This window comes from Harpia harpyja, chromosome 16 (assembly GCF_026419915.1).
Source record: "Harpia harpyja isolate bHarHar1 chromosome 16, bHarHar1 primary haplotype, whole genome shotgun sequence".
Lineage (NCBI taxonomy): Eukaryota > Metazoa > Chordata > Aves > Accipitriformes > Accipitridae > Harpia > Harpia harpyja.
Window position 1 is genome coordinate 29,176,347 of NC_068955.1, and position 15,242 is coordinate 29,191,588.

At 41.2% G+C, this 15,242-nt stretch overlaps 1 protein-coding gene across 9 annotated transcripts in view; it reads right to left on the reverse strand.

The window, feature by feature from the left end:
- NAV2 (neuron navigator 2) overlaps window positions 1-15,242 on the reverse strand; it is a 427,333-nt gene that overhangs the window by 57,756 nt on the left and 354,335 nt on the right. The window contains exon 1 of one of the 9 annotated variants that reach the window (XM_052811156.1): window positions 7,550-7,787. The exons of the other annotated variants lie outside the window; for them this stretch is intronic. Within the exon in view, the coding sequence (XP_052667116.1) occupies window positions 7,550-7,647 (98 nt within the window). The 5' untranslated portion in view covers window positions 7,648-7,787. Of the gene's footprint in view, window positions 1-7,549; window positions 7,788-15,242 lie in introns of those variants that run through there. 9 annotated transcript variants of the gene reach the window in all.

Here is a 15,242-nt window from a genome sequence, read left to right on the forward strand (position 1 = left end):
TTTGGCAACTTTGAAACGAAAAGCATTTCTTTTTTCTCGCTTAGCGCTACAAAACAGCTACCCGTATGGGTTTTAATGATGCTTTCATAATTTTTAACTGCTTTTTGCTTACTTGGGAGTATTTTCTTCACCCGCATCTACCTAAGGCCTTTCAGGGAATTGAGCACAGCTGAACCAGCAGCACAATTTGCTGAACCGCATGAGCAGTAGTGGCCACGGGGAAGCACTCCCCTGCGCGCCCGCAGAAAGGGTTATCGCTCGCAGCTGCTCTTTGCTACCGCTTTGTTCCCACTTACGGTCCTCATCAATCTGCCAGCACGGTCATTTGTGCCAGTTCTCCCCGTATCGCTGCAGACGAGGCCAGCTAGGAAGCTCAGATCAACAGTTTCGGCACGCCGGATTAATTTTGCCTTCAGGAAATTTGGGAGCGCTCAGCCAGGCTGCTCTGCTGGCAGAGGACAGGGAGGGACAGGGACCGACACCGGGACCAACCGCTGGCCCCTGCTGCAGCCTGCGATTCGTGGAGCCTTGAGGTGGCCCTTCGTCTGGTGTCCTCCAACGTATAAAAACACACTCCTGCCAGTTCTGATTGACTTCCAGGAGCGTCCCAGTTACAGGCAGGGCCCTGGCTTTGCAGAAGGATTTTCCAAACACTATTTGGTAAATTCACAGACACTCCAGCTCTCCTGATATAGCTATAGTCCACAGTGGTGGTGATGCTACAATTTAAAGGAAAGATGTCATTTTTTTTCCTAGATTTGCCTTCACCTGGATATTTTTAAGGAGGAATCCGCTGTAATACAAAACAGAAGTACATGTTAAAATGAAACTCCCTACACAATGTGAGACCCACTGAGTCTGAGCAAGCCAGCCAGCCAGATTCGACACAACAGTTTTCTCTGCTATCTTCCAAAGTCCTCCTCAGCATAACTAAATGAAAGATGTGCTGACCTTACAAAGAAATCCATGGGATGTGACTGGCGGGGGGAAATATTTTTTTCCCCCCAGTGCCTAGTATGGAGAAATTGAAAACTTGGAAAAGAACTGAAAGACTTCTCCGAAGCACCCTTTTTTTTTTTAGAGTAGGCAGTTAAATATTATAATGCAAAATATTGAAAGTTATATTACTTCTACATTTCAGTTTTTAAAAACAGGCCCTATAACTGATATTTACCTCTATTTCAAAACATGTAACAGAAATCAATTAGAATTCCTAGATTTTATAAGTCTATAAATAAGGTTACAAAACAGTTATTAAAATAACTGCATAAAAGAATACGCTCCTGATTTTCCAAAGTTTTGTGTAGCAACTAACATCTTTTCTATTTCTGAACCTATAATAAAATCCCACTAAAAATAATATCAGCAATGCCAATGTTATCCATGTTTAACAGTTTAATTTCCTTCTTATGGAGATATGGCAAAGCCCACCCCCCCAATGCAATAATGTTCTTGTGTGTGACTCGGTTCCATCTGTAATGTACAGAAACATTACCTTTCCAACCATTAGCCATTCTTAAACTATCACAGGCCCCAGCTCATCAGCATGTAAAGAATGCATCTAATGTTAATCATAAGTAGTTTTACTGGCATCAGCCAGTCCTGTTGACTTCGGTTGGGCAATCTAAGGCATTATGGAAACATTTGAGTGCCCTTCTGAACTGGGACACGTGCCTGAGGACAAAGGTAGAAACATGCACCTGAATACATTGATGGTTGTGGCTTCCCCTTAAATATATCCCGGCCTTTTAGTCTTTTATGTTCTGATGGAAAGTATGAACAACACAAACTCTGTATTTTCAGGTTTACTAATCTGTTACTAAATAAAAATAGATTAGCTATTCTGAGGTCCAAAGATAGAGGTCTAGCATTTTGGCTGCCAGAAGCTAAGCAACACAGCTCTTGTAGGCGCGCTGATGACACCAAGCCATGATACCGATGCACGCGGCTGTTCTGACAAGGTAAGGTGCTGTGTCAGCTAAAACTAGAAATCTCAGGTTTAGCTTTGTTTAGAAAAACCACTTCGGTAGCGGGGTGGGAGCGGTCAGTCTCTAGCTAGAAAAACAATAGAATGTAAGAGAACAAGAAAACACAACATCCTAAGAAATAGAAAATAATTTTGAAAACCCACATAAACCATTATTGACACTGTCATTTGGAGTAACGCTAGGGACAGTTTTAATGGAAGTGAGATGCGTGTAGAATTCACTGAAGCCTGTAACTTAGATGCCAGCGCAAGCAATTTTAAGAGCGTACAACATAGTCTGCTAAAAAAGTAACGCAATTAAAGCACATATACTGTTTACCCTGCTGTCAACGATGCATTACACTAAAAGCTCTTCCCCCCAAGAAGCCCACGACACCGTATGTGGTGTAATATCTAACAATATAGGACACGCCACTCCGTGTCTGTATCTGCACATGGGTGAAGATTGCAGCTTCTCGAGAGGACAGCATCTGTTAACAAATTGAGGTATCTCTATTTCACGTTGCTCTTGAAACAACCCCAAGCCCTCCACATAAATTAGTTCACTTTTACCTTGATCCAATGCCTCGATGGTTAAAGTCAAAAGCAAGGAAGCAGAATGGGGAATCTAACAGCCCTAATTACACTGTTCTTGGCTCCCAGAGCCAAGATAACATCTTTGTAATTTAGCTGGTGCAATTAATAATTTCTGATGTCAGCAAAAGTCTACTCAACCATAACCTGAAGCTGAAATGTTTGGGCTTTCCTTTCTCTATTTGATCAATCACCTGAAACTTTACTTTGATTACTGAAAATTACAAAAAAAAATGTTAAAAGTGTATTCTATATGAAAATTACACAACCACCCACTTAAAAACCATCACCGCCATCACTTAAAAACTCCCACAAAGCTGCCTCCTGCTCTCTATGAAACTGAGCACCCGAAGCACCCTCCTCTCCCTCCCCTTCTCAGCCTGCTCGCCCTAATGCGACGAACAACGTTGCTACCATAGATTGCCCACATACAGCACCAGGTCAACCCTTCAAAGCTGCTTTTTGAAACAGGTTTGCAAAGCGGTTAGGCTCAGACTTGTATTTTTCCACAGTCTATCAGCACTTTTCCATCTTGCATAATCATCATCAACGGAATTGGCTCTTCTTCGTCAACTTGGACAGCACAGCACACGAAACCATCCTGCAAACCCCAGGACAGCCCCCCTTGCTGCAGAAATCTTCCCCCTTTTCAAGTCCAAAGCAAAGGAGTCATTAAACCACTACTAAATAAAGCTATTGTTAAAGGCGGAAAATGCACCCTTCTCTACGGATGGGTGTGGATTTTAACTTTGCTGGATCTTCAGTCAAAACCAAAATTACAATGAGCTGCTGAAAAATACATTTGTCCAAGACAGGACCTTGGGGCTCTACAATAGTTCAAGTGGAAACATGGTAATTATCCTCTTCTACCTAAAAATTTAACTATTTATGAGTTGATAGGAGAACAAATAAAACCCAACAAAAAAAAAAAAAGGTCAAGGTGTAAAATGATTGAAACTTCACAGCATCTTCAAAGAATTAAATAGAAAAATAAAAAAGCCAGAAAAATGTAAATGTGCTATAAAGCGAGATACGAAATACTGCGATTTCCACTGTTTTCTTCTGGGATTTCCTACAATACTGACATCACTGTGTCAGAAATCCAAAAACCATATACAGACCCTTGCATGGTTTTCCTTTCAAATTGTTACGCAAGGTGACAAGTAACTGTTCGCAAAAGAATGGATGGAAATCTACTTCAAGAGAAGTGAATTTAATTAACGTGTTTTACGTGGTTATTATTCACCCCCCTTCTCCATGTCTTCAGTTACTCTCTTCTTATTACATCTCATTACAGATATTTTAAAATAAACCAGTTTGTTTCTAACCAAAAGGTGGAGCCCAGGGACAGGACCGTTACCTTGAAACACTTTGTAAAGCCAGACCATGAAAAAGTGAAAAGTAACCCAGGCAAAATGAATACAGACCACTTCCAGCTGTTCTTTCTGGAGCAGAATCTAATCCTTTTAATGACATTTTTTGGTGCAGAGTTAAACTGCTGTAAGTGTGCTGTGAGCTATTCAGACCGTTTTCATGTTCAGTGACTATTCGGTTTACCGCCAACAAGCTGAAATGCAGCTCTCTGTCAAACTCTGTTTAGAATTCATCCAAGATAAAGTTTCAGGATTTACATTTAAAATACCTATTTGTAAAAGAGAATAACTCACAGAAGAAAAGTATCAACTAGTGTTGAAAAACGGTGCGTAAGGAAAGATTTGTAGAAGCTAGGAAACTGCACATGCTCTTCTCATTTAATCTTTTTATATCAGTGCTAATAACCTTATAAAAATAACACTGGATTTTATTTTGTCCCTTAAAACCTGACCAGGAATTTGACCAAGCCATTGTCAAACTTGAAGTGAACACAGCTGAGCACACACACATAGGAGCTGCTAAACCTAGCTAATCTCAGGCAGTTTACCCTTTGAAACACTCTAAAGCTTCATGAACGCAATCGGACTTTCTACGAAACTCATCGTCTCCTGCTCTAAAGCAGAAATTCCACTGGCACCTTCTCCACCTGCACACGTTTTGCTCAGAGACCCTTCAGTCCTTCACTGTCTAGAGTCACTAAATGCAGCAGCCAGCACAACTCTATTCAGTTGCAAAAAGGTTGACTGGTGGAACTCGTTTTTTTGGCCGTTGTTCACGACAATGGTTCCTCTGGCATTGCACAGCCTCGGGGGGAGGCGAGAAACCAGAGCAAGGCATCGCCTTTGACCCAAGTGCTGGAAGAACACAAACTCCCAGCTAGGTCTGAAAAATTTAGTGTAGAGTGCTCCGACCAGCTACCAACCCCTTTTTCCTGGACTCACGACCTAGAAACCGTATTTTTGGTGTTCCCCATTTACTGTTCTGTCTGAAGACTTACTGAGTTTATAAAGCAGTTTATAGACCTGCCCTACGCTGGGTGCGCAGAGGACCCCTGCGGCCAGTGGCACCCTCGCCTCCCTTCTTTGAAGGCCATGGGATCGATACTCATCCCTGATCGCTTCGGTGTGACTCTATTGACTCCAACTGATTTGCACCAGTGAAAGCTAGAAAGAAAATCAGTGTCTTCCTATCACTATAAGGCCAGCGTTAAATCTTGGTTGTTACTACGTAAAAAAAGATGCTTTGTTTGTTATGCCTTTGTTTCCAAGACAGTAAGAAGTGCTGAGAAAAGTCTTCTAGTACAAGTCAGAAATCCTTGTTTACGTACAAGGTGCTCTCCAGAAAACAAATCCCCGTAAACCATACAGCCTGCATGTGACACGGATGGGACTGAACAAATCTACCGCGGTCGAGCCAAAGCCGCCGGGGATGCTGCAACAGACCGCCTCAGCTCCCTGCGCTGGCCCTGGAGCGAGGGACCGGGGAGGAGTTCCCTGGCAAGGATGGAGGTGTGGATCACCACTGCCATATGCCTTCTCCTCCCTCTTGGCCAGGCCCCAGCCCAAACACCTCCCTCCCTCCAGGCAGGCGGAGAAGGTGCCCTGCCCAGAGGATGGAGAGTTATGACAACCAAACACCCGATTGTGCCTCTTTCTTTCCCCTGCCTTACTTCCCAGTTTATACTTTCTTCTCCCCCAAAAGCAGAGACCTTCGGGATCACGTCACCTCCTCGTACAAAGGCACTATTTAAAGTTACGACTTAAAGAAGGGGCGGCACTCACTGAAAACACTGACATGGTTTCTGACACCCATCTCCCACCTGCACGCTCCTCCAGCACTGGACTGAACTGGTGAGAGCTCAGCAGCTCACCAGCACTTACCGGTACCTGGCAGCCTGCTTCACGAAAGGCTCCAATACACAATAAAAACGGGCTTAAACACAAGAAGAAAAAGAATAGAGGAGCTAAATTCTTACAGGACTGACGTAACTAAAACACGGAAGGAAAGGAATGAAGGGTAGTGTGGAAACAAAACTGCGCAAGATGCATTGAAATTCCCTGCTGCTGGGTGCGCTTCTGAAAGACTCGCGGGGCTGGACCCACCTGCCCCTGCGGCCGCTTGCCCCACGGCCAGGGCCACTTGCCCACCCGCTCCCCCAGCACAAATGGTCAACTGGGACCACTGGGCAGCCTCGCCCAGGGAAAGGTGGCTACTAAACACACCCACAGAGCCAAAACCTCCAGCAGCTGGCAGGTAGAATATGGCTCCTTTGCTTCCCAGTCTGGTTTTAATCCCTCCTGACACCATAACTCCACTAGTGACACCAATGCAAAACTTTTAAGGTCTGTGGGCTGCAACCCCAAGCAAGAAACATGCAGGCACAAAATAAAGAAGTCATATATATATGCATGAAGACTCGAAGCAATTCTCAGTCACCGTTGAAGTTCTTCCTCACTCAGAATACACTGTAAACTTCTACATAAACTGATCAAGGCAAAAACCTGTGCACAGCAAAACACAGATTTCACACATGACAACTGCTCCTCTCTCACACAGCAGTATCAGCTGCAGCTAAGGACACGGAGACAAAGATAATGCATACGCTTGCACACTCTTCTCCCAGCAGAAAAAAAAGGAGAAACCCACAAAATTTGTCTTTCCGAACGCATTACAGCCTGCTGACATACGTCTTAAAATAAAGCTGAACTTGGCAATAAAAGGTGTTAATTTGATCGCAGGGCACAGCACTGTCCCTCAGGAAGCCAAACCACTGAAAAACACCCACCGTTATCTTGCCAGTGATTTACAGAACAGACAGAAACATAATCAAGTGAAATACTTTATTCTTTGTGATACGGGGATGTGCGGAAGATGTCAGCTACTACCACTTCTGAAAGCTGTTTTTTTCCTAGCAGAACTGCAATATCCTAAGTAGTACCTGTAACTCCTGGTTTATGCCAGCCTTTAAAATTAGGCTTATTTGAAAGAAACTGTAAAAGGAAAAAGATCTTCTAACTTCACTCAGACAAATCAGGAAGCCGACAGAAATCTGCACAGGAGTGAGAACAAGAACTGCATATTATGTCCTAAAAAGCAAGTGCACTCTGGGCTGTGATTTGGCCTGAAACAGCCTCACGCACGCCTTTGTTTCCCTTCACAGTGAGCTCATTCCCATAGAGGTTCCTCCTTTGCACAGAAAGCAAACTTAGAGTGCTAAAATAGAACAAAGCCCCATAGTTTTCTGAGGCGAAAAGCCTGTAACACTAGTGGAAAGATAGCCGGTTCGATCGCAACCTGTGAGACGCTAGTAATTATCGATAAACCTCACAGAATCCTGAAGTTCAGCCAGAAAAAACAAATACAGTAATAGCTCTCAGTTCTCACGCGGGGAATTTCCTATTATGTTAGTCAAATATCTGTAATCTACTACAAATATACTGATTTCATGTAGCATACAGCGATTCAAATGAAATAGTGCAGGGAGAAAACTTCTCACATTTACTCCATCATCTAAGGTGTTTCCGTTGCTGCCAGCATTTACAAAGCTAAACCTAATTCCACAAAGGCATAACACAACATACTTCCATGCTTCCAAAAGTGCAGAAAATCTCTTACCTTGCAATATTCCCAGGCCAAAGCACTTCTCCACCTTGTTGCCCATGAAGAATTCCAGCAAAGGGGCTTAGATTTATTTTGCAGGTTGATACCTTCATTAGGCTACCATCCAACACCCCCCTAAATAAAACAGCTTCTAACTTGACTATCTAGGAAGAGACCTGAAAAAAATTTGGAGCAAGGCTGTTTTCCAACAGAGCCCTCAACATTCAGCAGCTCTGAAAGACACTGGAAAGTAAAGCCTAGCTGGAAGGTGATCATCAGAAACTTCCCCTAGAAAGAAATCTGATCCCTCAACAAAATTAACCTCTGAAGTGCTGAAAAAGTGAGAGGTCAAGACTTTCTGCTGGGACTAGGTCATCTGTGAAAAGCTGTAACCTGATGGCAGTGAAGCAGACAGACCGGGTGCCTCCAGATCACATACCGTATCGTGTGAAGTAAAAGCTCATGTCAGCAACCCTGTACTTGAAGGTACTAAATGACAGTATTTGATCTCAGCTAAAAGACTACAATCTCTAAAAGCACATTTCCTACTCTGCTTTTATAGAGGGATTCAACAACGTGACTGCTGAAACAACTAAAGTTTTATGAGAATGTAGCAGGAGACGTAGCCCAAATGTTCTAACATAAAATATTTGGAATACCGGTAAAATATAAAATTCTTTTTTGGGGGGAGGTAGAAAAACATTTTCAATACAAATGGTACTGAAAATAGCAATTTATCCACTGGTATTCCCCAATAAAGACCTTATGAAACAGGGACAAGATATGTAAGATTTATCCAAGTAGGGATTAAACACATTAATCCTTACTTACAGTTGTAAAGTAAGGGGCTTATTACTTCCCTTTATTTCAAGTAGAACAGAGATGGGTATTTATACGTATTTGGCTGATAAACATTTATGGTGGTCAGCATTCAAAACTCCTATTTTAGCCTAATATAAATACTTTCTGACAGGATTCTTCCCAGACCTCTGCATTCTGCCGTACACGTGGGATTTTTTTTTTTATTCTAATATGGGAAATTACACCAGCTCTCTTTACGGTGGGTAGCGGTGCTTAGAGGCACTAACTACCCTTACGCTAGCTGCTGCACGAACGTAACCTGTAAACATTAGAAAACCTGTACGACAGTGAGAACTGGAAAGCTGGTCACATCTAGCCCATATGGACTCCTCACTCATGGAGCATCCTGTGCGCTAACGGGCACAGAGCAGCAAACGATACAAGTACCCCCAAAAAGAGAAATACAACAGGCATGGTAATAATAACATAGACGATGGAAAACACAGCGGTGTGGGATAGCCTTGACTAGGTGGGCACGGAAGGCAGCACCGGAGCTTGGAGAAGAAGACTATTGCGAGAGGTCAGGCTGCCCATGGGTGGATGAAGAACCAAGAGACTGGTTCAAGGTCACTGTGAGCAGAACGGAGCCGGTGGGAGAAAAGCTACAAGTAGATGCGTGAAGAGTCTGGGGACAAGGAGTTGGAATGGGGAAACCGAGGTCAGGGGTGAGGTCTGGGAGGGTGTTCTGAGGCTGAAGACGGACATCTATCAGATGTAAAGCCACGGTGAGGAGATAAGATGAACCTGACAAACAGTTGAAAGTCAGGGAATTGGACCGCAAAATGGAGAAAACGGATCGGGAAAAGAAGTCTGAGCTCATGAAATTACAGTAACATGCACAAGGAGAAGGGATTAAATTCAAGATAGAGCCCAGAGTATTTATCTCATTTTGTTATTTAAATGGGGACACACAAAACACTGAGTCTTGCTGTAGCTGACACAAGTTACCAGCATTGACCAACACACTGACTTCCAGCCAAGTGGGAATACGCAAGTCCATTCCCGTTATTACAGAGAGATTTGTTCACTAAGCAAGAAACTACATTTCTAATCCAACCAGGGTAGATTTCCCTGGTTGTCCAGGTTACAGATGAGGGATCCCGTCATGAAAAGGAGATAGGCAGCTCTTCAGATGGAGGAAGTGGAGAAGACAATACCGCGCTGTCGTCTTAGCCTCACCTCAAGAAAACCATCAATCGTTCGGCCCAAAACCAAAGAGAAGAGAAGGAAAGAGTAGTCCGAAGTCAACTATACCCATGTATTTATTAACTCTGTTCAGCTTGGGTACCCTATCTTAAATAAAACACATCTTTTCACACAACACCGTATTTTTGGTTTAAAGAGTTAAAATGCAGTATTCAAAGGTTATAAAAGAAAGACTTGGTGGAGCTACTCTGCTGCCAAAACCTTCAAATAAATGAGTCGCAGTCTCAGCTTGCCTTTCTACGCCGGAGTCTATATTTTAGCGGCCACGGTGTTACTATAGCAACACAGAGGACTGGTAATTTAGAGGCTGGTGGATGTGACAACTTGCAATTTAGAACAACACTAATAATAAAAGCGGCTTGGGAAAAGCATCATTTAACACAAATGTTTGTGTTTTAAAATAAAAAAGGCCGTTGTTTTTTGGTTTTTTGTTTTGCTTTTTTTTTTTTTCAACTGGATGATTATCTATACTAAGTTAGTCTGGTGGTGAATAAAAGATAGAAACATGACTCTTCTGCTTTTTGGTACGTCTGCACCCTAGAGTGCAGCCAACCCACCCCCCTCGTGATGTGCATGTGTATAAATGCAAAGCTGCAGATGTCATTACCTTTGCTGGAGATTAGACAAGAATCACACAGCTTTTTAAAAACAAAAGTATGTGTTATCCGTAACGAAAGTGAGGGTGAGGATACTCAAGGACTATTATTAATCCCTTCTTGCCTCTGCTGAGTTTAACTGGTATCCTTTATTAACAAATCCCGTAAACTGCTCCTCATTCATTACTTTAATCACCGAACAGTTACTAGAGATAATTCTCAGATATTACAGATACTTAAAAGAATTACAACTGGAACAGCAAAGCTTCCTCTAATCTCTAACATCCTTCCTGTCTTCATCAAAATAGCTCCCTCAAACATGATGTTTCTTAATTATCTGCTCACAGAGCTGTATAGGAAATTAGCGACTGACTTGTAACTTAATGGTAAATAAGAACAGCCAGAAATATTCTGAGTCCAAGAATAATCAAATCTGAAATTGTAACCTAGGGAAAAAAAAAAGGATCTGAGCATCCCATCTGTTGAATCACCAGCTCCAAATAAAACCAAAATCACAAGATGAAGGTACAGCATTACTCTCTGTACACCAATCTACAGCCCCATTGTCCTTCGCTTTCCTGGCAGCCCTTACACTGCAAAGGAGGAGGGATTTTGCAACATAATACCCATAACACTAAATACAGAGGGATATTTCCAGATGAATTTTACATGTAGCAATAATCATAGTTTTATGGGTCAGGAAGTTCAGAAGATTAGTGTGTTATGGCTGCAGTTTATAAAAGTGTTTGTGTTAGAAGTTTCGCATAGCAATCGGGTGAGATAAGCTACAAACAGCTTTACATTAAGTTCTTTTATGGTAGTTTAAGTTGGGGAGAAGTAAAAAGACCCCAGGTATTAATTTACCTAAAGAACAGCTGCTTAGAAAAGGCTGCAAAGTGTCCTAATACTTGGCGTAATAAAATCATTGCACCTCCAATCGCTTGTTCTTTCTCCCCACACTCGTGTGCTATTCCCATTAACCTCAGTAAGAATCACGTTCGTGGTCTGAACTCAGCTAAAACTGTAGGCAACAAAAAAAGACTTATCAAAGAAATGTGCGGTTTGATTCTTATTTGAAAAGGCCCAAAACCGTAATTACGGGTTTGCGTTCTAGGTTAAAGCAGCACAAATCTTGCTGCATTTCAAACTCTCCCTTAGAGAACACCAAAATGCCTGAAAATTGGGGGTTTACGGCAATACGTTAATTTCCTTTGTATTTTTTTTCTCATTAGCTGAGATACATCAGTTAGGAGCTTATAAAACGTCTGCATTTGATGACTGCAATGATTATAAAAGTAACGCAAGCAGCATAGACTGTACAGACACTGCGCTTCCCAGTCTGTGTAAGCTGTTTTATAACGTGTGGTATGAAGTGTCTGCCACATTTCACCCGGGAAGAGACTCCACTACAACGGGGTAAACTGATGACTTAAAATAATCTCAACAGTAATTTCTTAAGCCTTCTTTTTCTTTCTTTCCTCCTAAAGAACGCTAAGTTTATTTAATTGAGGAAAAATATATTTGTAAAGCCAAAACATACTCTGAGCAGACTCAAACATGCTTTTGAACACACTTCTATGCTTCTAACTTGAGCACATTAAACAAAAATATACATTTTTAAAGTACTTCTATTGATTAAATATATGCATGAGAAAATAAAACCAGACTGCTGCACCATTACAACTGTTATGAATCACACTATAGGGCTACAATTCCATGTATCAACCTAAACAAACTATGTTTTCTGTTAAAGTAAATTTAGAAAAAAAAAAACAAACAAACCAACTTCTTGTATTCATATGTAATTGCCAATCCTGGGAAGGTATTTCTAATTAACTCCAGAGGAACATTGGAAGCAATATAAACCCACAATTAAGAGAAATGGTAGCAAATAGACCCTCGCTGCTACAACCCTGTGAAGTTGTGGCTTTTCATTGTGGTTCCAAAGGGAGCCTGGGAACCAGCAGAAGCGGGTCTGGAAAAATGAAGATGCGTTTTTTAATTCCCCTCAATCTGCTGAACAAAAGAGGCACTAAGTTTGCAGACTGATGAGAGATATGTGCTGTGAAATACTCTTCTTCACATTCTTAAACCTCGATGGTAAAAGTCCTCTCTTGCCTTAGAGACTTCCCTGAGAGCAGACAATTATATTATGGTGGTGCTGTCTGGATTTACTGATTTTTAGAAGTGAACGCATGAAGCGTGGAAAACTTTAGGATTTTGTTAAAATTACTCATACAGGTAGTATCCTACAGAAGAAAGTAAAAGGGAATCATCAGTGTGCGCTCCTGCATGGATACATATGCAAGGCACAGGAACTGGCCACTCACAGATTTAGGGAAAGATGGTGAGATTTTTCTAGTCCCCCGGCAAGTCCCTCGCCACTTAAGTCAACGGCAAAATTTCACCTGACTTGAAGAGTAGGGATTTCAGCCGTGAAAAGACTGTGCATACGCAGAAAAGCCAAATATGGGATAAGATTAATGATTTGGAATAAGATTCACGATTATTGCATTGATAACGCACTAGGAAAATAGCATGAGACAGACTTAGCATCTAACTCCTAGGAATTTCTTTTCATTGACCGACCGTTAAAGAAAACCACAGCTTCCTCTGACAAGGTGACATGCATGCCTGATGGAGAACAGCAGACTATTTATGTATGTGTAATGTATGATAAAAAATGGTTTTATAACATTTTATATTTGCTTCAAAGATTGTTTAAAAAATGCCACTAGCCTACAGGGAGCACTTGTGTTGACACAAGTGTGAGGCATACTTTTCACTACACCCACTTCAAACGAATAAGCATATCAGAGTGAATAAACACAAACGGCTACTTTCTAGTGGCAGTGGAGGAAGAAAAAGGCAGGCAACTGGAGATAATCCAATAAAAACGGAGGATGCTGAGCAGCAATGCAGATCGCACGCTATTATCCGAGAGGAATTCCAAATGAACGCTAAATCCAGGGGTTATACTCAGATGATCCAAACTTTTGTTTCTAAATTTAAACACGTTACCAAGTCTCAAACTCCTCCAGTGAGAAATGCTGTCAATGTATTTACTACATACACATGTATATGCTTTCATATCTATGTTTTCTATGCTATCTAATTTTTTCCAGATACAGCAAATAATCAAACAAAAATAGATATAACAGGGCAAATAGCTTGTTGGTAAGAACAGTCTATACAAAATGGAAAAAATCTGATCTTAAAATCCAAACAGTTAATGTAGTGAAACATAGGAATGAAATATCATTCCCGTTGTTTTAAATGCAGTTTTCTTTGTGTCCTTCTCCAAACCATAAAAACCAGTCCTCTTTCCAAAGAACACAACACTGCCAATCACAGATTTTAACACACACGCCACTGACCAAGGAGAAAAATTTAATTCTTCCCATCTAAACTGCTGAAGAGAATAACAGTTTACTTCTACATTGTTATAAGACTTTCTTGTCTTCTGCAACCGTAAAGATTTTGATCACAGCTTGATCCCTAACATACGAAGTTGTAAAAATAGCGTAGCTGGCACGATTGCTTTCTTCTCAGGACCCTGAAAAAATGCTTTGGGATGAATATATGACAGATGTCCTTGTGTGATTTACAGTTTGTTTTCGGAGCTTTCTAACACATCTTTGTCAACAAGCAATATAGTAGAGAACAGAAACATCAGATACGAAAGAAGCTATACAAATCTAGAGTCTAGGAGCAAAGTTCTTTATGGCCAATGAGGTAGAGAACAGCTCAGAAAAAGATAAAATTTGAATTACAGATTCTGTTTCAGCCAGCAGGACCAGGGGACTATGTCACAGGACGCATTCAGGCCCAAGAAGGATATGCCAAGCGTAGTATCTACAGAACTACACATATAGATACTTCTGGTTGAATAAGCAGCTCTACCGGTAGTTGTAGTATGGTTTTGAAAAGTCCTATAGAACTTGATTTACCCTCCCATGCGCCCCCAACAAAATACTAAAATCATTAGTGCTTAATCAATAGCCATCATTAATCGTCTCATTGCAGTCGTCAATCATCCTCATGGCACCCACTGTAAAAGCACTGCTGTCAACTACATGTATCTTAGTCAAATGCGGTTCAGTTATGATCAATAGAGTTTGCCCATCTTAATTGCTTCAGCCTCCCCCTAATCAGATATATCTCTGCATTTATTGTTGTTTATTGTTGCTGTGGCTGTTAAAAAGCTAATACATCCCACTAGAAAAGTAAGCTCATTTATCCTAATTAACGTAGAACTATTAAATCGAGCTAGCATCATTATAGCTTGATCTTTAATGTTTGCAAATCCTCTGTATTACTGAGTCTATAAACATTCAAACCACACAAAAACTTCAACCGAGTAATGAGCAAAGAACAAAGATGCAAACTCTCAACTTCAACAAAAATTAATTTTCCTTTATTTTGAGAGTCCATCTGCATTTTTCTAATAAAACAAAGGGATCTACTTCACCCTTACACCACAAGGATGTTCCAAAGATCGTATCCGAGCCAAAAGACATGCCTCCCTCAGATTACCTTGCAAAATCTTTCCACTCTTTCGAGCACGCTTTCCCACGTGAATTGCTTTTTTCTTATTCTTACTGGTACTGTCTGTCAAATAGACTAATTTGCCATTTCCAAATTCACAGTAGACAGTTAATGCAATATAGAACTTCAGACATTTCTCCTCCCTGCCACTGTTACCTATGCCTCGTTAAGAAAACCACTAAGTTTTCTTTAAATTTATAATCTTCCTAACACAAAAGGTAATGGAATCAAACCGCTTACCTACAAGACAGCTAGTGCGTACTTTTAAACAAAAGTCTTTCCTGGCTCTAGATTTTATGTTTTTGTGAATAATGCCCGCAACTCTTACGGAGTCAATATTTTTTGCTCATTTAGAGGTAGACATTCTTAATTAAGCAGTAAGAAAACCCCAAGCTTGTCAGATAAAGCACTGAATTTAAACTAGTATTTGAAAATTGCAGCTGATGAGAAGTATGCCCTCCATGAAACTCCTTACCTCACGAACACTTGTGGCAATC